Source organism: Neomonachus schauinslandi, chromosome 11 (genome assembly GCF_002201575.2).
Source record: "Neomonachus schauinslandi chromosome 11, ASM220157v2, whole genome shotgun sequence".
Taxonomy (NCBI): Eukaryota; Metazoa; Chordata; class Mammalia; order Carnivora; family Phocidae; genus Neomonachus; species Neomonachus schauinslandi.
Genome location: NC_058413.1, coordinates 9,266,029 through 9,292,633, shown reverse-complemented (window position 1 = coordinate 9,292,633; position 26,605 = coordinate 9,266,029). Strand labels below are relative to the sequence as shown.

Genomic DNA, 26,605 nt, shown 5'->3' with positions numbered 1-26,605 from the left:
TGAGAAAAATCATCTCTGTCGACATCACCACTGGACAGGTGTGCCATTACCTGGAGCCAATAGCATCCCTAACCAATATGTCACAACTCTCTTGGTTACTGACACTTCTCTCCTGTCCCTCATTCTCAAGTCTCCATGACCCTTTGACAGCCCCTCTGCCCACCCCTTGAATATCGGGGTTCTCCTGGCCCTCTCTGCTGCTTAGGTGTATGTCCTCTTCATCTACCTGCTTACTAACTCAACAAATATCCATTGGCACCTTCTATGTGCCTGGCTGGCCTCATAGAGTTGACACTCTAGTGGGGGGAGACAACTAATAAACAAGATGAACAAATAATAAATCTCACTTGTGATCAGTGCATGCTCTGAATAAAATGATTAACTAAAGAGGGTGTTGAGAAAGATGTGGAATGTCCTCAGGCTGTAGGCAGTGACCTGAGAGGGAACATTTAGGCTGAAGTTTGAAGGATGAAAAGGAACTGACAACGATGGGACACAGCATTCCAGACAGTGGGAACAATGTGAACCACGGGTGAGGACCCGAGGAAGGAAAGACTTGGCATATTATGGGGACTGCAAGGAAGCCAGTGAGGCTGAAGAAGAGTGAAGGGGAGGAGGAAGTCAGATGAAGCTCAGATCTGTGCGGGACCTTGTAAGCCTTGGGAAGGTGGGGGTTGTTATGCTAAGTGCAGTTGGAATTCATGAAGTAAGATGATTAACAGTCGAATCTGTGTTCCTGAAAGATCAATGTGGCTGGAATTTGGAGCCAGAGTAGAAAAGGGGAGGCAATGTGGACTCACAGTCACCCCGGTGAGATATGGGGGTAGCTTGGCCCAGGATGGTAGCAGCGCTGATGGTGACGTGTTTCCCTTGTGATGTACTCCCGAGGTAGAAATTATGGGACTAGCTGATGAGGGGGATTCCAGGGGTGAGGAAGTAGGAAGCATCAAAGATGATCCCCATATTTTCTAGCTTGAACACAAGGGAGAGTCGTACCATTGATTGAGATGGAGAAGCAGGTTTGGAGGTGAGGCAGGCAAATCATTTTTGGGGTTCTGTTTTGGAGATGTTGTGTTTGAAATGCCTGAGAGCCGTCCAAGTGAAAAGAGCAAGAGACAGCTAAGTACTCAAGGCTGGAGCTTAGGGAACTGGGAATTTGGAGATTGTCAGCCTAGAAACGTATGTAAAGCCATGGGGAAAAATAAAATAAAATAAAATAAAATAAAACCATGGGAATGGATGGGATCCACTGACGGAAGCATGGACAGGGAAACAGTAGGGTCATCAGGCCATTTAAGTGAGAGATATTATTTATTCTTCACATCTCCTTTTGTCTTCTCCTTGTGATATTAGATTGCCACATCTTATCAGTTTAAATCCAAAATATCCCCAAGGCTGTCTTCTCTCTCCATTCCCATGATTGTGCCCTTCCAGCCTTGACCTTGTCTCACCTGGAGACTTTCAACAGCCTCCGGGACTTCAGTGCCTCCAGGGCATCCACCATTCTGCCACTGGTGGGGTGGGCCACCGCTCAGCCTTAGCAAAACTGAAACCAGAGGGTGCAGCAGGAAGCCTCAGAGAAGCAGTTGTGGGAACAGGGCCACTCAGACCTGAGCTGGAGAGGCCCCCAGGACAGCGAGAACGAGGTGCCAGGTCGGTAACCGCCGCAGCTGGGGTGGGTGCAGGCAGACTCAGGCCACGCACCCTAGTCAGCACCCTGTTCTGACAGGAGTGTCTTTATTAGGGCAGGTGACTCACATCAGCCCATGTGGTTTCAAACTTCAAGGCGCCACGCAACACCTGGCATGCGAGCGGGCTCTCTACAACAGACAACAACCACAACACCAAAAATAACAGAGACTAACATTTGCTGAGTGCTTACAATGTGCCAGTCACTGTTCCAAGTGCCCATATGCTCCCCAAGTCCATAAGACAACCCCATGAGGCAGGTATTATAGACGGGGACGCTGAGGTTCAGGGAGGTTGAGGGGCTGTTTTTTGTTGTTGTTGTTGTTGTTGTTTTTAAAGATTTTATTTATTTATTTGACAGAGAGAGACACAGCAAGAGAGGGAACACAAGCAGGGGGAGTGGGAGAGGGAGAAGCAGGCTCCCCGCAGAGCAGGGAGCCCAATGCGGGACTCGATCCCAGGACCCTGGGATCATGACCCGAGCTGAAGGCAGCCGCTTAACCAACTGAGCCACCCAGGCACCCTTGAGGGGCTGTTAATAGCAAGGGCTTTGGTGTTGGACAGACGTGGGTTCGTCTGCCGCTACATGATTGGGCTTTGTGGGCTCTCCCAGCCTCATCTGTAGAGGGGGCTTAAATAAGGTAACTTGGGGTGCACCTGGGTGGCTCAGTCGGTTACGCCGCAGGCTCTTGATTTTGGCTTAGGTTGTGATCTCAGGGTCCTGGGATCAAGCCCCACATCGGGCTCTGTGCTCAGCGGGGAGTCTGCTTCAGGATTCTCTCCCTCTCCCTCTATCCCTCCCCACCGCTCACTTGCGTGCGCACTCTCTCTCTCTCTAAAATAAATAAATAAATCTTGAAAAAGAAAAAGAAAAAACTTGGTAAAGCCTTTAGTTAACGCCTATCACAAGAAATGCTCAATACGGATAGCTGTGATAGCTATTACAAGAAAAACGAAAGCCAGCTCGTGCCATTTCCCCATATAAAAACCTCCAGTGGCTCCCACTCCCCAAAGATAAGGACTCTGGTCTCACCATGACCCACCCACATGACCCACTCCTCCATCTGGGGCTGCTCACTTCCTGAACGTACTGAATTGTTCCACCTCCGAGCCTCTGCTCTTGCTGTCTCCAGGAGCAGAACGCCCTCCTGGCCCTTCTCCACCAGAGGGAGGAGACAGGAAGTTGTCTGCAGGGAGGTCCAAGAGCCACCAGCCCTAGGCTCGTTGGACTTACGGACTGGGACCTCTCTCTCTCTTTCTTGGATTCTGGGCGCCTAGCACAACGGCTGCCACTCAGTAGACGCTGACTGGAGTAAGTATCCAAAGCTCATGACATCTTCAAAAGGCAGCCATGGGAAGGTTGGTGGAGAGGCCAGTTCAGGATTCCAGGAAGGGCCAACATCTCAGCCGGCCCTTCTAGCTGGGACCAGTGGTATCACCTCCACATGCCAAGGGCGGGTCTCAACTCATTTCTCCTCCACCAAAACTTCAGAACAATCCTGGGGGTGAGACTTCAGTTTATTTTTTTTTTAAAGATTTTATTTGACAGAGAGAGAGAGAGACAACACAAGCAGGGGGAGTGGGAGAGGGAGAAGCAGGCCTCCCACAGAGCAGGGAGCCCGACGCGGGGCTCGATCCCAGGACCCTGGGATCATGACCTGAGCCGAAGGCAGACGCTTAACGACTGAGCCACCCAGGCGCCCCGAGACTTCAGTTTAAATAACATGGGCGGTTTGGGGAATGCAGCCCAGGGCAAAAGGTAGGGTCAGAGAAAGGTTGTCATCTGGTCTGATGTTCTTCCAGGTGCCTCTGCAAACCCAGACACTCGCCCTGTGCCCATCCCAGGTCCTTGCCCAGCGAGCCACCTGGCAGGACAGTTGCTGGAGTGCTTAGAATGGATGCTTACTAGTAAGACTCTCTAGGGGTGCCTGGCTGCTCAGTCGGTGGAGCATGGGACTCTTGATCTTGGGGTTGTGAATTCGAGACCCACACTGAGTGTAGAGATAACTTAAAAAATAAAATCCTTAAAAAAAAAAAAAAGGCTCTCCAGAAGCCCAAAAGCCTTTAGTCTCAAAAAATATAATAATAATATCACAGGACAATGGCACTTCAGTGCCTGTGACAATTAGTAGTATATTCCCAAGAAGCCTACAGGCAGATCATAAATCCCACTGCAAAGAGAGTAATCAGAATAACAGATAACATTTCTTCCTATGTGCCCAGGATTTCACATTTATAGTCTCATCTTATCTGTACGACACTGCTATGATGTGCGTGGCTATTATTATCCCCTTTCTAGCAAGGGGGAAGCAGAGGCTAATTCAGAACAGCTTGTGGGGGTGTCGGGGTGGTTCAGGTCAAGCGTCCAACTCTTGATTTCGGCTCAGGTCATGATCTCAGGGTCATGGGATGGAGTATAGCTCCCTCGCACTCAGCAGGGATTCTGCTTGAAATTCTCTCTCTCACTCTCCCTCTATCCCTCCCCACCCCTCCCTCTCAAATAAATAAATAAATTTTTTTTAAAAAAGGACGGCTTGTAAGTGGGGAGCTAGACCTGAACGCAGCCCTGCTCTGGAGCCTGAGGTTCTATCTACCAAGCCACAAAGCCTGTTCCATTGCACTGTCTGCAGGAGGGGGCTCTGATCCCATGTGACTGTGGGTTGGGGGGGGTCAGTTGGATTCCTGCAGTTTCTTACCAGCTGCTTTTACTTGGAGGGTGGAGAAGGCAGGCAGGCATTGTGAGAGCAGTCCCCCAGCGACTGCTGCATTAGTGCTCTCGCCGTCCCTGCCATGGTTTTATTTGACCTCCATCTAAGACTTCCCAAGCTGGGGGGTGATGGAGATCGAAGTCAATAGGTGTCTTCCACAACCCCTGTCCCCTGAGTCTGAGCTCTTCCGGGGCTCACACAATGAGACCCATGAAGTTGTAAGAGGGGTTTCTGCAAATTTTGCAAGAATAATATGAGGAACCTATGCCCATCTGCTCCCCAAAACAAAGTCAGATGTCCCAGGGGCATCCCATCTCCAAACCCCATCCATAGCTAGGCACTGCATTTCCAGAAGGGTAAACAGCATTATCTTGACATGTCAGAAGGCGTGCTTCAGATATTTTAAACCTGTCTCTGCTTTCTCCCACAATTCAGGTTATTCTTCCACCAAGCAGTGCCTTAGGGCTGGCTGTTACCACTCTTGTCCAACGTGTCACTCATCAGCTTCCCTGAGGACCAGCATGGCTCCAGGGTAATTTCTTCCACCTTATCCTCATTCCAGGGGAAACCACTATACTCAACGCCATTTGGGTTGAGGAAGTTGAATGAGTGAAAACAATAAGAATAAAATCAGGGGGGGCCTGGGTGGCTCAGTCGGTTAAGCATCTATCTTCGGCTCAGATCATGATCTCCAGGTCCTGGGATAGAGCCCCATGTCGGACTCCCTGCTCAGTGGAGAGTCTGCTTCTCCCTCTCCCTCTGCCTCTCCCCACCCCCCGCTCATTCTCTCTCTCTCTCTCTCTCAAATAAAGAAATTTTTTTTTAAATAATAAAACAGCCATGATTTTTTGAGTACTTAATATGTGTCAGGTACAGTGACTCAGAAATGAGGAAACTGAGACTCAGAAACACCCCAGGAGACCCAGCTCGTCAACAGCAGAGCCAGGATTTGAACCCAGGACTTGCATTTGTCACTGCACAATTGTCTTCCAAGAAGGTTACAACCCAGTGCCCATAGGAGCTGAGCGAGTCCTCCAGTGCTTCAGGTCCCTTAGAGGAAGGGGTGGCTTGAGGAGACCCTTTAAGTAGGAGATATAGTTTGAATTCTAGTCTGGACTCAAGGCCTCTGCCCCAGGAACACATCCTCCCATAAGAGGACTGTGTCTAAATACCCTCTGCCATGTGCACAGTCAGAAACTCTAAGTTAATTTGGAGACAGCCAAAGGGTTTGAAAAGAATGCCATCTCCCACCTCTAGCACCCTCAGAATGACTATGAACAGAGAAACCATCAAATCCCAAACCACTTAAAATTGACGTGAATAAGAGGCTGAAACCAAGACAGCCTTAAGATCAAGGTGAGGGAGCTAGAATGTTCGTGGAGACAACGGGAACTGCCCACCCTCACTCCAGCAACAAGCCACCAGGATGCCATCTTTAGGACCCCGCCTTCAGCCAAAATCAAAGCCAAATGGTGGGTAAGGAGATGCTCAGTCCAGGAACCCAGGCAGGAACAGATATGCCAGGATGTTGGGAAAGTCCACAAAGTAGCTCAAGAGGACCCCTGTGGAAGAGAAGAGTGGGGGGCGGGGAGAAGAGGAGGGGGCTTGACAAGTGACCTCCATGAGCTTATCCTTGGGTTGAAAGTTAGTGGACTGGCACACTTGCCCCCATGCTGGGCTCTAGGCCTGTCCTTAAAAGGCACCCAGCCACCTGGTTGTTTGCTGAAGCCCAGATTTGCACTTCCTAAAGAAATGCATGGACTGAATCCATGAGAAGGCCCTAAATGGCCGACAGCCTCTACTGGAGAGCCTATCACATTGTCTTTCTTAAAAGGGTTTCCTGACCCACTGAAAGCAAGCAAGAGTTTTGTGAACCCTAAGGAACTGGGCTGGGAGCCCAGAGGTCCCCAACCTTGCCTTTGTTTTGTCTCCCTAATTCCCATGGATGTGATCTTCATGTTTCTTCTAGAGCTACCATCTGCTCCTCCTTCCGTATCCCATACACTCACCTCCCCACTCCACCCGTGGAGCTGATCTCAACCACACGTGCCAGGCTGGGGCCCAGGCAAACCCAGGCATCGACCATAATCCTAGACTCACTGCAGTTGGCAGCATGGTCCAATGGGATGCGCCGCCTGGGTGACCACAACACGGCCCCCACATGAGCTTGCACCCCACTCTCGTGTCTGGCTCCCTAGAGGGGGCCTTTTCTGCCTGACCCTCAGAGGTCCTGGCCCAGAGACTGGCCCTTGTTATGGGCTGAGCTGTGTCCCTAAACCCATATGTGGAACCCCTAACCCCCATCAGCTCAAAATGTGACTCTATTTGGAGACACGGTCTTTAAAGAGGTGATTAAGTTAAAATAAGCCCATAGGGTGGGTCCTAATCCAGTCTGACCGGTGTCTCCATAAGAAGAGGAAATTTGCACCCACAAAGAGACACAGGGACTCACGTGCATGCAGGAAAGACCACGTGAGTACAAGGTGGGAAGGCAGCCATCTGCAAGTCAAGGACAGAGGCCTCAGAAGAAATCAGACCTCCGACACCTTCATCTTGGACTTCCAGGCTCTGGAACTGTTCTGTGGTGTTTTGTTATGGTAGCCTGAGCAAATTAATACAGACCTCATTACAGGCCTCTACCACTTTCTGTCACTAATAATAATAAAGCCTAACCTTTATTCCGCACCAGGCATTGTGCTAAAGCAGTTCGTATGCTTATCTCATTCAATCCTCTCAACAACACAGGGAACGTTACCCCATTTTACAAATGGGAAAACTGAAGCTCAGAGAAGTTAATGCTTTTCCCAAGGTCACAGCCAGCAGATAAACGACTCAGACAGGATTCAACTTGAAGCCATCACAACACAGCCCAGGGGGTGCCCAGGGCACCAGTCCCTGGAAGGACCCTGCAACAGACCGAATGTTTGTGTCCCCCCAGAATTCATCTGCTGAAATCCTACCCACTCCCCCGCGCACACACACAAACACACACATACACACACAGAGCATGATGATATTAGGAGGCGGGGCCTTCAGGAGGTGATTAGCAATGAGGGTGGGGCCCTTGCGATGGAATTAGTGCTCTTATATGAGGGACCTCAGAGAATTCCATCACCTCCTTCCACCATGTGAAGACACAGTGAGAAGTTACAGGCTGCAACCCAGAAGAGAACCAGAACCTGACCTCAGACTTCCAGAGCTATGAGAAATACGTTTCTATCGTTAATAAGCCACCCAGTCTATGGTATCCTGTTATAGCAGCCTGAACTAAGACAGCCCCCCCAAGCCCAGCTCTCAGACCAGCTGGATGGGTAGAGCCAACATGGCCAGTGGTGGTGCATGGCCCCATAGCACCTTCCTGGAACCCCAGTGGTGGCAGGTCTTGCCCGGAGCCCATGAACCTCGCATTCCTCATCTGAAGACCTGTGGAGCCGTGACTTTGTTCCTCTCCCCTCCGAGGGATGCCTCTGTCACTTTGTTCTTTGGCAGTGGGCACTGAGCAACCCACTGGAACCATCAGTAAGCTCGTCCTTCACAAGCCATCTTGGGTCCTCTTCAAATCATTCCTATAGCTAAGTGCCCTTGGGGACTCAAGTTCATCGATTCACCTTACAAAAAGTGTTAGCTCATAAGCAATAGAAATGACAGCTACCTACCAAGAAAAAGACCAGGGCTGCTTCCTCGCCCCCTCCCCCCCATGCCAGAAGGTCAGAGCTACCGTGGGTCTTAGAGATGGTTCCCTTGTCCTTCCACCAGAGGGGTCCCACAATGCAGCAGACCAAGCAGGGGTGGTGGTGAGACAGGGGAGTCTGACATAAACTGCAGGGAATGGTCATCTCTTGCAACTAACTCACCCTCCCTGCAGGTCCCCTGCAGAAAAATGCCAAGTCAACTCTCTTAATGAACAAAGCCGAGCTTTGTAAGCACTGAATTACTTTGGAGGGTGAGAGGAGGAATAAAATCTCTTGGTCCTCATGCTACTCATGTTGCAGTGTTCATTTCAATGTAAGCGTGATTAGTAGCCCCACCCCCCCTCCCCGGGCTTCTCCTGCCTATGGTACGAGCAATGTGAAGGCAGGAGCGGGTTCTCTTCCCCGCATCGCCCACAAGTACCGAGTGTGTCTCAAGATGCAGTACCTGAAACACCGGCACCAGACGCACTTGGAGGCTTTGTTAGACGCGATTTCCCAGTCCCCGGCTCCAGATCTACTGAATCAGGCTCTCCGGAGTGGGGCCCAGGAATCTGCAATAATCAGGCACCCCAGCTGATTCTTAGTCTCACTGCCCTGCCGGCTCCTTAGCCCACTCAAGAAGTGGGCCAGGCCCTGATGGGGAACATCGGTAGGGGACCCAACTGTCCTGGTATGGCCCTGGGGTTCCTGGGACATGGGACAGTCCAGGGCAAGCCGGGAGGGCTAGCCATCCTAGCTCCCTTCAAATCACACACAAGGACAAGGAGCAGGGGCTTCCAAGCTCGCAGATGAGATCGTCATCTCCAAATGGCTCCTACTTGGTGTTGGAATGTGCCCCAAATGTACTCAGCGTTAAGAGTGGGCGTGGGTGATTTTCTGGGATTTCACAACACTCCAGATGAAAAAATGAAGTCAGACCATGAGGAGCTGACTCAGGGACTCTAGAAGAGGGTCCAGCTCCCCCAGTTTGTCCCCTGCCCAAAACCTACGATCACTACCCTGTGCTGAAAGCAACAAACACCTGCCCTGAGCTGAGTGTTCCCTTAAGATCAGAGGAGTCACCCCTGGGTAGGAGGAGGTCGTGAGAATCATGGGGTGTCAGAACCAGAAAGTCTCCTGGAGATCAGACAGTCCTGGTCCCTCATTTCTCATATGAGAAAACTAAGGTCCAGAAGGGCCACATGATTAGCAGGGTCACATAGCGAGCCAACCAAAAGGTGACTCCAGCTCTCTGATCTCTGCACCTCGACACAAGCCCTTTGGGGCTTGTGGGCAAAAAAAAAAAAAAAGAAAGAAAGAAAACAAATATTAATTGAGGGGGAAGAGGCTAGACACATAGATGGGTTAGAGCAAAGAGTTCTTAAGGCCCATGGTGTCTTAACCCCCCACACATTACAGATAAGAAACTGAGGGACACAGAAGTCAAATATTTATTTCTCAAGGCCATACACAGGAAACATCTCTTGCAGGTCACTTAAGCCCTGTCCACAGTAGGACCTGCCAACGAATCCGAAGATTTGCTATATCTGAAATGAGAGACCCTCATGACAACGTGCAGCAGAAGGGAGGGACCAGAGCTCCAGGAGCTAGAACTAGATCCCATGGACACAGTGCCGAAGCCTTCAGCCTGGGGAGCTTACCCAGAGAGAATAGGGGTTATCCTGGGAAGAGCAGTGGGGATGACTTTCACTTTTCACTTTAAACAGTTTTGAGTTATTTGAAATAACTGGTAGAATTTGATTTTTGTGATAACTTTTAAAAAAAGATTAAAGGGGTTGGGGTGGGGGGGTGCCTGGTTGGCTCAGTTGGTGGAGCAACGCAATTCTTGATCTCTGGGTCATGAGTTCGAGCCCCACGTCGCAGGAAAGAGTTTACTTTAAAAAAAAATAATAAGGGCGCCTGGGTGGCTCAGTCAGTTAAGCGTCTGCCTTCAGCTCAGGTCATGATCTTAGGGTCCTGGGATGGAGCCCCGTATCGGGCTCCCTGCTCAGCGGGGAGCCTGCTTCTCCCTCTCCCTCTGCCCCTCCCCCTGCTTGTGCTCTCTCTCTCTCTCTCTCTCAAATAAATAAATAAAATCTCTAAAATAATAATAGTAATTAATAAAGAAATAAGATTAAAGGGGTGGGGAGTTCTTTGGTGGCTATGAAGAGAGAAGCAGGAGACCAAGCTCTGAGCTGTGGAAAGCAGAGAGAGGAGAATAGTGGGATTTTAAGGCAGAGGTTGAGATCAAGGCAAGAAGACCAAAGGACACCTCAGTGACTGGAGGCAAGGTGGATTTCCTGGAAGGGGGGTGTCTCTATGGTGGTAGAATTGGACTCCAAGTTGCCTTTTTAAGTACATTAAAAGTAACTAATCTGGAGATCGTCAAGCAGCACCTAAGGATTTTACAGCTAATTTCTAAAAAGTATTTTGAGTTCTCCATAACTGAGCATTCAAAAATATTACCTCCAAGTTATAGTCCGTGACAAAATGGAAACAATCTTCCAGGAATTGATGCTTCTGTGGTTGACCCAGTAAAACCCTGGCTATGGGGAACCCTTAGGGAATGAATGAGTCACTTTATAGAGTAAAATTTCCTGAATAGCTGAAGGCGAAAACCTTAAGTAACAAACAAGTAAACTTTCTAAATTGGCCTCCTCGCTCCCCTGCATTCTAAAACAGAGAACCCAGGACATTATTTCCATAATCCCATTTTAAGGCAGCCCCTACGGCTTACCAGTGCCTGGAAGACTCCACTCTTAGGTCTAGAATTTTCCCTCTCTTACCACAATCCCCACCCCACACCCGTGCCTCACTCCCTCCACCCCTGCCCTGCACTCACTTCATCCCTGGTCCCTAGTCCAGCGCCTCATTACTGACGGTCATCCAGAGCTCAGCTGCCACACCCAGTGGATCAGCAGTTTTCTCTGTCCCTATTATTAAAGCTACAGAATTGGAATCTACCAAAGAATCACAGAACCACGCGGCCAACCATCAGAGCAAATAGCCAGCCTATGTTTGACACACAACATTTTCCTTTACAGAGCTTACAAAGCAGCAGGCAAAGGTAGTTTTAGCTACATTTTTATGACAAAACTAAGGCTTGCAGGTTATGTGAGCTTCGTAAGGTCACCTGACCAAAAACCAGTAGGGGCATAACTCGAATCCAGGTGTTCTAACTCCAAATATAAGGATACCTTGCTACTTTTTGAATTACCTACTTTGATCACACATCTAAAATCTGCCAAGAGGGCACCTGGGTGGCTCAGTCGGTTAAGCATCTGCCTCGGGCTCAGATCACGATCCCAGTGTCCTGGGATTGAGTCCCGCATCGGGCTCCCTGCTCTGCAGGGAGTCTGCTTCTCCCTCTGCCCCTCCTCCCACTTGTTCTCTCAATCTTTCTCTCCCTCTCTTTTTCTCTCTCAAATAAATAAAAAATAAATAAATAAAATCTGCCAAGAGAATAGGCAGAATGAGCCAAAATCAGCAATCCAGCTAAACTCCTTTCACTTGAAGATCTGTGGAATCAAGCTGGGCGGTAACTTTTTATTTCCCTTATTGTTAAATTGTTGCTTGTGCGAATCATCGTAACTGCAAATGGCAAAGAAGTATTTGGTATGAGCAAGCCACTGAGGTGTTTCTGCAGGAGAGGAGATACAAGGGGTGTGGACAACATAACCAGGTCCGCACTGTCATTGTGAATAGCCTGTAAGTGAAGAAATCAAAGGTCGGAGTGAAAGTGTCTGTCGTTAATCTATTCTCAGGAGAGATGGCTTCTGCTCTATTTTTATCTGGAAGTCCTACAGACCAGGAATGCGTTTCTAATGATGCATCCATTTTCACCATATTCCAGGACAACCCAGTAAGTGTCCTATGTTCCAACAAATCACTTATGACGGAATGCTAGCCTTTTGGATTTTTGCAGAATCCCCACTGTCACTCTGACTGGTATCCCTTTAAGTTTACGACCACACATCTCAAGGTACCACCCAACACTGCCTGGAAATGCTACTCCATTTCTTAGTAAGTTACCTTACCCCCTTCCCAAGATGGCTATTCCACACCTTCTCCTCTCCCCTCCGGCCTCCTTCCCTGACTCTGCTCCCAGTGCATGACCTCACCCCTTATGTCACCCAGAAAATAGAAGCCACCATCAAAGGCTACCTCATCTTCCCTCCATCAAGCCCTCGGCCTCCCAGCATCCAACTCTCCCTTCAGGCCAGTTCTGTTGATAGAGTGACCACCTGTCCTGGTTTGCCTGGGACTGGGCGCAGGGGAGTGGCCCTGGGACATGGAACTTTCCGTTTTAAAGCTTTCCCAGGATGTGGGACTTTCAGGGCTAAAACTGGGGAAGTCACTCTAAACACAGATGTGCTCCCCCCGCTCCTTCCCATGGGAAGCCCACCCTCCGGGGGGACACGGGGTACCACCCCCTCTTGCCAGCCTGCAGGGTCCAGTCCTGCATCACCCTCTCTTCTGCCTCAACCGCCTCTCCCTGTCCACTGACCCTTTCCCCTGACCATGCAGACATGGTCTAAGATGCCCCACCCTAAAGAATAAGAAACATCTCCCTTGACCCCACTTTTCTCCCCTCCTACCAACCTGATTCGCTGCCCTTCCAAGCACAGCTCTACCTGTGCGCACTGAATCCTTTCACACCTGCCATTCTTGGTCCATAGCTTCCACTCCAGGGGGCAGGGCGGGGGGGGGGGGCTCCTCTTTCCTCCAACAAAACCTCCATGGTCAAGATCACCCATACTGCCAAATCCAAAGTGAATTCTGAGTTCCTATCTTACTCAACCTGTGGTGAGGGATCGAAGATTTTTGCGTCTTTATTTCCTATTGATTACAGACTAACACTTCTAAGAGAATACGAATGAATAGCTACAAGAATGAGCACGTGCTTGGGTGAAATGGCTATAAACGTAGCTAAATGCCTACTCTGAATTTCTATAACATGTCTCCCCGTGAACTAGGCACTGCTCTAGATCCCACACTCTCCTGGTTTAGGGTGGGCCCTAATCCAAAGATTGGGGTCCTTATAAGAGGGAAATTTGGACAAAGAGACGCAGACGTGTACAGAAGGAAGATGGGCATGTGTGTGAACAGGCAGAAATGGAGGTTCCATAAACCAGCAGCCACCAGAAGCCAGGAAGAACAAGGAAAGAGTCTTAGTCTTCCCTAGAAACTTCAGAGAGCACATGGCCCTGACAACACCTTTATTCTGGACTTGCAGCCTCCAGACCAAGAGACAATAAATTTCTGTTGTTTTAAGCCACCCTGAGAAACCAGTATGACCCCCAGTTTGTATCTCCAGCCTGGACTGCTCCCCTGAACACCAGAACTCTGTAAGCGCATCTGTGTCCTTGACGTCCCCCTTGGAGGTCCCAAACGTAACATGCCCCTAACGGAACTTTTGGGTTTTCTTTCCCAGATTCTTTTCTCCCTGTTTCCCCCAACTTGGTAAAGGGCAGGGGCATTCTGCCAGTTGTTCAGGCCAAAAATGTAGGCGTCATCCTTGATCCCTCTCTCACCACTGCCCCCACATATCCAATCCATCAGCAGTTTCTGTCAGCTCTACGTTCTAGATATTTCCTCCCCTTCTGCCAACAATCATCACGTCTTGCCTCACTAGAATGTTCCAAGAGGGCAAGGACTTGATCTGTTCATTGCTATCTACGGGACCTGGAACATAATGGGCATTCAATACATACTTGTTAGATCAAGGAATGAAATAAAACCTTATTAATTCAAACATTCCCCTGATTGAGAGTTTGTGATCATCTAAACAGAGGCTACTAAGCACAGTAACAGTAAAATGAAGATAAGGAAGCATTTTAACTATGTGAGACGATAAACTGTTTACAAGCAATATGTTAACCCTGAATCATTTGCATACTCATCATGGTCCCCAGGTTTCCCTTTTAAATGACCTGGTTTACTTGGTAGTTATACAGAGCCTACGTCCTTCCTCACAGCCTAGTTCAATACACTTAAAGCATAGCCTTCAAAGTAATATCATTGCATTTCCTTAAAAGAAAATGCATAATCTACAATTCAAACTTTTGCAGTGATCTCTGAGAGCATACACATGCTAGAAACACCCAAGCTTCTCGATGTTTCTAGTCTCCACCATGGCTCGATTAGCATTCCAAAAATGCATCTTGAAATACTCAAGCTTTTTGACACTGAGGAAAGCATGCTAGAAGCTGTAATTGGTTTGAGAAAGAGAGAAGGCCACTCTCTCAGGCAGCTCCCAGCACACCCTGCTAAGCTAAGGGGAGACTGAGACGACGTAATTGACATCATCAGTAGCCCACGTTTGCCATTTTCCCCATGAAGTTGTTGCATACAGTTCATTCTTTTGAAGTTCAATTCAGCTCAGCAAACACTTCCTGAAGGCTGATCTTGGGTCAGACACAGCTCCAGTGCCAAGGGCTCAAAGATGAGTAAACAACACATGGTCCCTACCCTCCAGAATCTTCCACTGGGGAAGAATTATATTAGTTATATTAATTATACTGGAATTATGTTCACATAACCAGACTATAATAAAAGCTTGGTTGAGGGGGGTTTAAGATGCCATATAGGTACAGATAAAGGAACAGGTAACTTGCCAAGGGGGAGAGATGTCGGGCACAGAGAAGGTGACGTGAAAGATGGCCTGAGTCCATAAAGTGGAAAACATGGGGAAAACAGGAAGCACAGTTCATCCATGTATGAGTACTCGATCGCAAACCAAAAATTACGTGAAAAAAAACTCATAGAATTTAGAGAACAACTCCTGTAGCTAGAACTCCAGTTCCTAGCCACCAAAACCACACAAGTTAAGAGTTTCAAAACTCAGCTAATCGTCCCAATGCTTTGTCACGCAGCCGCAGAATGAGACCTGAGTGTTGATTAAAGGGTCCGATGGGTGCTCGCCCCAGCTGGACAAGGTCAAGTTTTGTGAATGACCGCTGACATCAGATCATCACCTCCCACCAACCTTCTCTCTCATATCTTTATTCACAAGAATCCCGTGCTCACCCAGCTGGTGCATTTCCGTAGAAGAAATAGACCATATAAGGTGCTGGGCCCTATTGCGATCCCTCCAGGACGAACCCTCCCTGCTGTTCATCACAGATGCTTCCTCCACCTGGGGTCAGAGAATTTCTGATTTTATTTACACCAATACGGGAGAAGAATCCGGGAGGAACTTTTGTTGGGCAAGAGCCTCCAGCCTCCTGCAGCTGCAGGGATGAGGACAGAGGCATCCTACGGGCCACACGGGGAGGCCGGCACTCCTTGGGGAGAGCTTGCTGACTACAAATAGTTCATGCAGCCGTGGTGCAGAGGTTCTCTACAGCAACACTTGAAACATTTTGTGCTGGATAATTCCTTGTTGCGGGGGAGGAGGGGCTGTTCTGTGCACCATAGCTTGGGCTGCTAGGACAAAAATACTCGAGATGGGTTGCTTAAACTACAGAAATGTATCCCACAGTTCTGGAAGCTGGAAATCTGCCCTCAGAGTGCCAGAGCATGGGGGTTTCTGGTGAGAGTCCTCACCCTGGTTTGCCAAGAGCCACTTTCTCGCTGTATCCTTTTTGTTTGTTTTATTAAGTCTTTTCTCTTAAACATTTTTTACCAATTTTTATTTTTATTTATTTTTTATTTTTTAAGATTTTATTTATTTATTTGACACAGAGAGAACCAGACTGAGAGAGAGAGAGACAGACAGAGAGCAAGCACAAGCAGGGGGAACGGCAGGCAGGGGAGGAGCATGCTCTCTGCTGAGCAAGGAGCCCTACATGGGGCTCGATCCCAGGACCCTGGGATCATGACCTGAGCCGAAGGCAGCTGCTTAACCAACTGAGCCACCCAGGCGCCCCTATTTATTTATTTTTTAAGGATTTTACTTATTTGAGAGAGAGAGCACGCGAGCGAGAGCTGTGGGGGGAGGGGCAGAGAGGGAGGGAGAGGGACAAGCAGACTCCACCCTGAGCCCAACGCAGGGCTCAGACTCAATGGTCCTGAGATCAAGACCTGAGCTGGGGTGGAAGTAGGGCTGCCCTTTGTGCCACTCCCACGCCCTGGACCCTCAGGGTCACACTGCCCATAAACTGGCACCTCCTCAAGAGGAAGTATGAGCAATCTCCAGACTGAGGCAAAGCGTTGGCCCCATATCAGATCTCTCTCCTGTGCCCACAGGCTCACTTTCCCACATCTTTCGACCCTACTCGCCTCCTTGGACTTCCCACCATTTGCCTCTAGGCCTAGGGTGGGATCTGGCCCCTGCTTCTCATGGGCGCCCCAACCTGGGTTGACCCATGTGGCCCCTCCCCCTCTGGTTTATCTCACCTTCTGTGGCCCTCACACACCCCACCGCACCCCAGCTCCTTCCAGGCTCCGATCTCCCCTTGTCAGCGCCTCACCCTGGCCTGTGACCCACAGCTCAAGGACCCTCCCGGAACTGACTGGTCCACACACCTCTCCCTCCACTGTCCCTCTGCCCTGAGCTCCCAGGCCTTGGTCAACACCCTGCCCTAAGCAATATTCACCAGAAGCCAGCCGCTGCCCACCCCAGGGCCCCTCCGTCACCACCACCCTCACCTCCCCCTGTCCGCCCCTCCGGCCACACTGCCTGACTCCCTCCTGCCTCACCCTCCCTGTCAACTCGGCCCTCAAAGGCTGTGCCAGGATGCTTCTCCCCTTCCCCCCTCCCTGCGGCCACCAGAATTTCTCAGCGTGATCCAGACCCCTACACGAGGATTCCCAGGGGCCTTTGTTTAACATGCTGTGACAGAGAAAGAAGCCAGACACAAGAGGACACACACCGTGTGATCCCACTTATCGGAGATCCCTGTAGCAGTCAATCCACAGAGACAGAAATGGAAGGGTGGCTGCCAGGGGCTGGGGGAGGGGGAGCGGGGAGTGAGGGCTTCATGGGGACAGAGTTTCTGTTTGGAAAGATGAAAAAGTTCCGGAGATGGCTGGTGGTGATGGTTGCGCAACAGTGAATGTCCTTCATGCCACCAGGCTGTGCACTTGAAAAATGATTAAAATGGGGGCGCCTGGGTGGCTCAGTTGGTTAAGCGACTGCCTTCAGCTCAGGTCATGATCCTGGAGTCCCGGGATCGAGTCCCGCATCGGGCTCCCTGCTCGGCGGGGGGTCTGCTTCTCCCTCTGATCCTCTTCCCTCTCGTGCTCTCTGTCTCTCATTCTCTCTCTCGCAAATAAATAAATAAAATCTTTTAAAAAAATGATTAAAATGGTCAAGTTTCGATTATGTATATTTTACCACAATAAAGAAAAAAAATGCTATGGGACGCCTGGGTGGCTCAGTCAGTTCAAGCGTCTGCCTTCGGCTCAGGTCATGATCCCAGGGTCCTGGGATCGAGCCCCATGTCGGGCTCCCTGCTCAGCGGGAAGCCTGCTTCTCCCTCTCCCTCTGCCTCTCCCCCTGCTTGTGCTCTCTCTCTCTCTCCCTCTCTCTCTGACAAATAAATAAATAAAATCTTCAAAAAAAAATGCGAGGATGCAATCAGCGTCTTGGGAGTTTTTAACCAGCTCCCTCCAGAGGGTTTTATGCACCCTCCGTGTGAGAACCAGGAGCTGCCGCCCCTCCAGTCCCGGGCCTGCTGAGCCCGGCCTTCCTGATCTGGAAGCCACACAGGGGAGACGGCAGGGGTCTCCCTTCTCCCACTCTCGCACCTTCCAAGAGCTGCCTGCCAGAACCAGCCCAACGCCACTTGTAAACATGTGAGGAGGTTGCTGACTTCCTAGGGGCTGGGGTTCTAACCCGGATCTCAGACACGATCCCTCAAAGCTTTCCTGAGGGGTGAGAGCTGTATCAGACACTGAGGAATAATGGGCCTAGGGGGTGGCCGGGGCGCTGCTGGCCAGAGGAATTACAGGACCCAAGGCCCAGAGGCCTCTGGTACGTGTGAAAAGGGCCGCAAGCCCGGCTGGTGAGGGCTGGGGGATGTGTACTAAGAACAAAGGGAAGGCTGGTCAGAGGCCTCCGGGGCCCCTCAGAAATCAGCAGCCCTGGTGCGAAGCAGCCTGGAATCTCAGTGGCTGGGCTCTGAGGAACTCCCCTCTACAGGAGACAGTGTTATCTTAAGAGCACAAAGCACTTGGCCTCCTTATCTCCTCACACTATTCCCTGTGGTTTCTTGGGATGGCCTCGTGCCTCCCACAGCCTCAGCCAGGCAGGTCTGGTCAGCACACACATTCCATTCTTCCAGCTACAGCTGGGGCTGGGGGGCGGGGAGGGCGGGGGGGTCTTGTCCCTGAGACCTCTTCAAACCCAAACTGGACCCCCCCATCCCTGCCAGTGCTCCCCGCCAGCCCCCGCAGGTAGCCCCCAGCTCTCACCGGGGCCATGTTAACCCCTTTCTAGACCCCAGGAGAATGTTGGTGGAAAAGGTCCTCTTCTTTTCTTTTTCCTTCTCCTTTGCCTTTCCCAAACTGACCACCCCTGGGCGTGTTTAGAAAGGAGGAGAGTGTGCGCCCAACAAAATCACTTTAAAATAAGACCTGCCAGGCCTTGGAATGCAAGAGTTTCACTAAGGTCGAGAATTAAGATGAGAAAGGACGCCTACTTCAGCACTTACTGTAATAAGATAGTTGGACAAATTTTCAAGTGGCTTTGTTTTTTTAAAAGAGATCCATTTCCTTGGGTAGTTTGGGGTCTGGTAAAGTGGTAAATGCACTAGGAAATCACCTCAACAGGTTTGTCAGGCCAACATTTTTGTCTCCAGTACAAGGAGGGTTGGCAGGTTGCCAGACTGCTCACGACCGCTTTTACTAAGATGTCTCCCTAACAGCCTGTCACTGTGCACAGGGAGACATCCTGGACAAGCAGCAGGCCTCCATCCCTCCACCCCAACGCCTCCCACTCCCTTCTTCCTTTGTGCGTGAAGCCCATAGCATGAAGTCAAAGTTCTCTTTCTAGAACCAGCTCTCCAAGTGGGTGATCCAGCCCTTTGTGCAATCTTGTCCTTTTCCCTGTTTCGCTGTGAAACTAGGCTTGAAAGTATTCCAAAGTGGCTTTGGGGAATATTCGTATCTCAACTGTTTTTCACTTCAGTAAAAAGTGGTGGTAACTTTGTCCAGGGCCAGGGAGCTGGGAACCAGAGGAGAGAGTGGTGAGATGCCAGGTTCCCTTCTGGTTCCAGATTTGTAAAAGGGTATCACATCCCACTCTCCCCATTTCTAGCAGGAGGGCAAGAGGCAGGACTCGGGGAAGCCTCCCCTGCGCACGGTCCCTGCTTCCTGTCAGGCAGGGCAGCCCTCGGCTCCCTGCCCGTGACTACTGGGGGGGCAGGCAGGACCCAGTGGCCAGCTGTCCTGGACAGTGAGAGCCACAGAACCCTCATCCTTGCTATGCTTGCCTCTTCCCCTTTCTAAGTTGTGTCGTGTCCCCCCCGCCCCCCGCAACTGGTATTTTAAGGACAGGAGAAAACAAAGCTCAAGGGTTAAATTGCATTCTGGGTTGTGTTCGAATTCATTCTAGGTGCATCAATTCAGAGGCTAATCAAGCAAATTTGGGATTAGCAGAGGAGGGCCTGACCCTTTCTGAAAGGCCCTGAACTCTGAAGGCCTGACCTCTGTCCCCAAACAGGGCCTTCCTTCCTGAGCTCTCTGCTATGCAAGGAATTCTGCATGTAATAAAAAGAATAAATAAATAAATAAATAAATAAATACCCCCCTGGATTTGCTGCTTTCGGATCTGACCAAGTCGGCATGTGTGGCGCAGAGGAATGCTCCTTGCTGGGCAAGGACAGCCATGCACAGAAAAGCAGACCTCAGTAAATAATGTCCCTGACTCTCCCAAAAAAGCCCAGCGGCTGCCTTCCGTGAGCAACCAGATGGAAGAGCCGAACAGCTGGGAGAGGTGCGGGGCTCATCCTTCACCATGAGGTTAACTAGGATGAGAAAGAAAGCGTTAAAGGCTGAACCCTGTCCTCGAAGAATTCATATGGAGAAATCCTAACTTCCAGCACCTCAGAATGGGACTGTATTGAAAGACAGGTCCTTCAAGAAGTGATTGAGGTAAAGTCAAGTCATTAGAGGGGCCCAAGTCCAATAGGACTAATCACAAGAGGACATAAGGACACAGGCAGTTACTGAAGGAAGACCATGTGGAGACATTATCCATAAGCCTCAAGACACCAGAGGCCTCAAGACACCAAAACTGCCGAGACCTTGACCTTGGGCTTCCGGCCTCCAGGACTGTGAGAAAATAAGATTCTGTTGTTTAAGCCACCTGGTCTATGGCACCTTGTTACGGCGGCCCTAGCGGGCGAAGGCAGAAGACGCAGCTGCTGAAAGCCTCCTGCCACCCATCTGAGGAGAACAGAAGGGTTAAAGGAAAGTGAATCTTCTATGAATGTGGCCAGTCGTGTGGTTTTGGGCTGGGTCCCCCTAGCCACATTTCCCAGGATTCCCTTCCCTCTAGGGTCCTGGGTCAGCATGGGCCACGAGAGAAATGCGTGGGCATTCGGAAGGTTTGGAAGGCACAGGTGAAGCGCCGCCATTTTGTTCTGCTCTGAAGGTGGCGCAGGGCAGACGCACCCCATGCACGCCGTCGCTGCCCTGCTGGCCCACCTTGCTGGCGTGGGGCAGCCGCTGGGCCTGCAGCAAATCCAGCTCCTGGGCCAGGTGAATGCGGCTCTGGGATGAGGGCCCCAGCTTGCCCCTCGGGTCACCCCTCCAGGTCGTCATGGAGAATGCAAGCAGTGAGGGCCAGACGTGGTTCCAGACTGTCCCTCCTCCTCCCCCCTTCACACCCACCGTCCCTCCCTGAGCCAGCCCCGATGAGACACAAGACAACACCTTACACAGACTGGAGACTGACCTTCCACCAGCACGGAAGCTCGGACCCCTGTGATAAAGCCCCTCTTCTCTCTATAGCTTATGGACGTTCTACTGCTCTGATCAAATCCTGACTGATAAAATAATCAATAGGAAAAAAAAATCTGTCTTAGTAGGCTACCCAAACAGGTGCGAGATTAAGACAAATCACCTGACGATGTCCTATATGTTTAATTCTCTGTGATAGCGGTTTGAGTAAGCATGATGGAGTCAACATTGTGCCTCTCACCAGACGCACAATCTCAAAGCCAGTTCATTTCCAACCTGCTGTTCCCATCTGTGAATTCTCTTACACCACGATCCTTTGCTTCCATTCCTCTTGCATCATCCTAGGCTAGACCCTTAGGGCTTCACTCCTGCCTCCACATCTCCTACCCTCAGACCCGCCACTGCCCCCAAACCTCTGCTTCTAGAAAGCCACCCTGCAACACACTTCAAAGGCAGTGCTCTTCCAGACCAAGACCAAACCCTCTGCCTAGATGTTAAGACCTTTTACAATCTGGCCCCACCCTACTGCCCCACCATCCTTCCCACTGTTCTTCAGTACATGCCCTCTACAGAGTGAGATCAGACTCACCTTCCCTGTTGGGGCCTGCCATGCCTACTCCATCCCCGGGCCACCCCTCAGGTTGTCCCCAGGCTGTAGGACCTCTCATTGTTCAAGGCTCAAAGCTCGCCTCCTTCACAAAGTTTCATCAAGGCCATCAGGTGCAGCATTCTAGAGAAAGGACTCTGGAGCTAACCAGTCTGGATTCAGACTCTGGCTTGGTCCTTACCAGCTCTCTATCCCTCAGTCTTTCTGTGCCTCAGAGTCCTCCACTGTAAAACAGGGATATAACGCACCTGCTTCATAGGGTTTTCATGAGGATTAATGAGTTACATCACATAAAGCATTTGCATCATGCCTGACACCTAGAAAGTGCCTGATAAGGATTAGTTCTTATTTTATTTTTAGTTTTATTATTACCTGACCATTCTGACCATCTTCAATACTCTTTTCCTCTGAATTTCTGCCCCTGGAATAGTAGAGACCACATCACTCAAGCACATCATTCATAGTTGCTGTTGTACCGTTCACTGCAATTTCGTGTGTAACAAAGAGGAACAAGAACATTTTATCTGTAATCAGAACATAAAAAAGCAATAGCTCATTCATGAACATAAAATATTCCTCATTCCTAATGTGCAGAAAAAGCAGGAGAACTTTCCCTGCTTCTTCCTGATAGCATTTAACCCCTAAGAGGCCTAGGAGGAAAAAGATGAAGACAACTGGCAGGAACATAAAGACAGGAGAATGCCCCCCTCCCCACTGCGCTCGCACACACACGTGCGCACACACACACACACACAAACGATCCTGAAACTCATCCTCCTGGTGTATCTGAACACCAAAAAGATGACATTTTCAAAAACGTGGTTTTCACCTGAAGAACTGCCAGGAGGGTGGTCTGATCAGAGGAAGGGACCTCAGCCAAGCATCAGCTCCTCCTGAAACTGAACAGTACCCAGGTTAGGGGAGATCCTAGAGGGCCACTAGATGGCGACAGCATCAGGTGGGGTGGGTCCCTGGCGCCGTGCAGGCTCCCAGCACTCCCTCCCAGGGCCTTCTGGTTTACCCAGACTGCTGAAGGCTCATGAATTAGCCAGTTCGTAGTTCAAGACAATATGGAAGTCCTGCAACACTCCACTTTTGCAGGACTCCCTTTCTTCAGCTTTAAAATGAAGACATTGGGGGCACCTGGGTGGCTCAGTCGTTAAGCGTCTGCCTTCGGCTCAGGTCACGATCCCAGGGTCCTGGGATCGAGCCCCGCATGGGGTTCCCTGCTCGGCGGGAAGCCTGCTTCTCCCTCTCCCACTCCCCCTGCTTGTGTTCCCTCTCTCGCTGTGTCTCTCTCTCTGTCAAATAAATAAAAATAAAATCTTTAAAATGAAGACATTGGTAGAACCAGAGGAGAGCTAACAAAGCACCCAGTTCTGAAATTCTGCACAGTCTTTTCTTTTTTTTAAATTTTATTTATTTATTTATTTATTTCAGAGGGGGGCTGGGGAAAGAGGAGCAGAGGGAGAGGGACAAGCAGACTCCCAGCTGAGTGCAGAGCCCGACTGGAGGGCTGGTTCTCATGACCCCGAGATCATGACCTGAGCCGCAATCAAGAGTCGGACGCTCAACGGACTGAGCCACCCATGCGCCCCAGCACAGTGCTTTCTGTACCGTCAGAGCAAGCAAAGGCAGTCAAGGAGGACTCTAAGAGTTTAATTTTTGCCCCAAGCAATCAGACTCAATGCAATCTCTATCAAAATTCCAATGGGGGGCGCCTGGGTGGCTCAGTTGGTTAAGCGACTGCCTTCGGCTCAGGCCATGATCCTGGAGTCCCGGGATCGAGTCCCGCATCGGGCTCCCTGCTCGGCAGGGAGTCTGCTTCTCCCTCTGACCCTCCTCCCTCTCATGCTCTCTGTCTCTCATTCTCTCTCTCTCAAATAAATAAATAAAATCTTAAAAAAAAAAAAAAATTCCAATGGCATTTTTCAGAGAAACAGAAAAAACAATCCCAACATTTGTATAGAGCCACAAAACAACCAAAGCAATCTTGAGAAAGATGAACAATGCTGATTTCACTTCTTGATTTCAAGCTATATTACAAAGCCACTATAATCAGAACAGTAGGATATTGGCATAACAATAGACATATAGATCAAGGGAACAAAATAGAGAGCCCAGAAACAAACCCATGCATTTAAGGACAATCAACTTATGACAAAGGAGCCAGGAATACACAATGGGGCAAGTATAGTCTCTTCAATAGATGAGAGTTTGATTTTCCCTTTCCCCGTGAACAGAGCAGTATTAGAAAGAAGGGAGAAAAAACAGAGCTTCATCTGTGCCTTTACGCATTTGGCACCTGAGCTCCCCTGACTGAGAGATGCCAAAGCTAAGGATGAATATGGCAAGGTGTAGGGCTTACCTGGGTTCAAGTCCCAGCTCTGACACTTACAGGCAAGCTGTGAGGCTTCAGCTTTCTCAGCTGTTGCATAAGGGGAACAATCATGCTTACTTTATGCACATATTGATTAAAGTAAAGCACTTTGCACAGAACCCAAACCAAAGGAGGTGCTCAAATCATTAGTCTATTCAGCGAATGTTGACTGGTGACTACAAAATGATAGGCTCTATTCCAAGGCACTGGGGCACAATCTTAGGATGACTCCACCTTATAGAGTTGACCTTTAGGAGGAAAAGACAGATAATAAGAAATAACCAAAATAATATAAGATTTTCTCAAAAGCATAGGAAAAGTTCATGAAGAAAAATCGAGCAGGTTAAATGGGACAGAAATGGGGTGTGATTTTAGATAAAGTCCTCAGAAAAGGCCATTTGGAGAAAGCAACCTTGAAGGGACACCTTAATCCTCATTGCCAGTGCTCCGGGTGTGGTACCAACAAAGTATTTCTCTTGGTGTTCAAATGGACATTTCTGCTCAACATACCTCCCCAAATCGAATGTCTGAGCTGGAAGAGAACTTGGAGATTCTCTATTTCATTTTATAGATGAAGAACTGAGACCCAGAAAGGTGGATTGACAAACCCAGGGCCACACAGTTCATTCCAAGATAGAGGTTGATCCTGACTCTAAGGCCAGCGTTTGTTCTTGCCTCTGTTGTAGCCCATTGTCTCTGGCTGACTCTGACCCATGTAAATCTGCCACCTGGAGCCTGGAAGCCTTCGCTCTAGTTCACAGTTAATGGCTGTGTAGTCTGAATATTTCTCATTCAGACACGTTTGATATGAAAAAAAAATTATCACAGATTTGCAATGACCCCCATTTCAATAATTAAGAGTGAGAGGCTGTCACTTCCAGTGATCACTGGGTACCAAGAATGCCGTGCGCACACAAAGACAAACACCCACAAACTGCTTATCCTTGGCTGTAAGACAGTCATCAAAAAAACCAGAAATATGTTTCCATTCTTTTTTTTTTCCTTAGATTGTCACCAAAATGTGAAAACAAAATTTTGGATTGTGCTGAATCCTTGAACCCCTGAGAAGACACCCGCAGAGCCCAGTGTGAGGAATCTGACATATGGGACATGTCCTTGAAGGGCTGTTTCTCTTAGGAAAAATCTTTGCCTGAATCAGGGACATTTCTAAGAACGACTAAGGCTAGGGGCGCCTGGGTGGCTCAGTCGTTAAGCGTCTGCCTTCGGCTCAGGTCATGATCCCAGGGTCCTGGGATCGAGCCCCGCTCAGGCTCCCTGCTCCCCGGGAAGCCTGCTTCTCCCTCTCCCCCTCCCCCTGCTTGTGTTCCCTCTCTCGCTGTCTCTTTGTCAAGTAAATAAATAAAATCTTTAAAAAAAAAAAAAAAGAACGACTAAGGCTAAAGGGAGCGGCAAGTGCAGATCAGCCCGTTTCCCTTCGTTTTGAAGCTGCCCTGGGCCAGAAGGACGGCGGCGGGAGCTGGACACCTCTGGACAGCTGTCGGAGACATATAGGAACATCAGTGGGCCATTAAGGTGGGGACCTCAACGCACCACCCATTCATTCAACAGATACAAACTGGGCACCTACTATATGCTAGGCACGGAGGATATGACAGGAAACCAAACAAAGCCCCTGACAACATGAAGCTTCTAGTGAAGAAGAAGGAAGTGAACAAATCAGGGAATTAAAATATGTCAGAGAGCAATAAGTAAATGGGTAAAAGGCACAGGTGGTGCCTGAGGTCAGGGAACGGAGGGCTTGTTACTTTAGGTAAGGTCTCAGAGAGGGTCTCTCTGGTCAACTGAACTGGAGGGCAAAGAGTTTGTCAAGGAAAAAACATTCCAGGCATAGTTCACAGCCAATGCAGAAGCCCTGAGATGGAAGAGCAAGGAGACCCTTGTGGCTGGAGCTCAATTCAGGAGGAGAGATGGGGTCAGAAGAGCACTGAGGGCCAACAGACCTTTGCCAGCACTTGAGATCTCCCTCGAGTGATCTCAGGATCGTGAGATCGAGCCTCGAATCGGGCTCCTCGCTAAGCATGGAGCCTGCTTGGGCTTCTCTCTCTCTCTCTCCCTCTCCCTCTGCCCTTCCCCCCGCTCTCCGCGCACGCTCTCTCTCGTTCTCTCTCTCTCAAATAAATAAATAAAATCTGAAAAAAGAAAGAAAGAAAGAAAGAGGACAGGACTGGAGTGAGATGCTCAGAGAAGCAAAGTGAGCAAAGAAGACTGAAACAGCAGGAACAGGCATGACTTGGCGCGCAGTGAGGGAGACGTGAGGACATTTTGGTGACCAAGAGCAAGCGCGCATGGCAAGTGGCCACACTGGAAACAGCTCACACTGGGCACTTCCTGTGTGTCTAAACAGCCTGCAGGGACTAACTGACTCAATCCGCACAGCCACTGACCGTGTAAGGGATGTCCCCCCCGCCCCTGCCCCCGCATCATCCCCGTTTCACAAATAAGGACACTGGAAACCTCCCAAGGTCAGAGAGGCAGAAACAGGATTCGACCTCAGGCAGGGCAGCCCCGGAGCAGGGCTCTCACCCTCTCGGCCACACAGCTCCCGGCGGCAGGCAGTGTGACCCACAGCCCCGTGGTCAGCTTCCCCGGATTCCACCCTTCCAAACCCCCTCGAGCACTTAGGACACTGTGTGACCAGGTCGATGTCTTGAATCGAGAGCCACGCCGGTCCAAACCTCAC

At 49.8% G+C, this 26,605-nt stretch overlaps 1 protein-coding gene across 2 annotated transcripts in view; it reads right to left on the bottom strand.

Moving 5' to 3' along the window:
* Positions 1 to 26,605, bottom strand: part of AHNAK (AHNAK nucleoprotein) — a 78,870-nt gene that overhangs the window by 9,345 nt on the left and 42,920 nt on the right. Inside the window, exons 6-7 of one of the 2 annotated variants that reach the window (XM_021685473.1) lie at positions 22,354 to 22,423; positions 21,897 to 21,945 (exon numbers count right to left, since the gene is read on the bottom strand). The exons of the other annotated variant lie outside the window; for it this stretch is intronic. Coding sequence (XP_021541148.1) covers positions 21,897 to 21,945; positions 22,354 to 22,423 — 119 coding nt within the window. The remainder of the gene's footprint in view (positions 1 to 21,896; positions 21,946 to 22,353; positions 22,424 to 26,605) is intronic. 2 annotated transcript variants of the gene reach the window in all.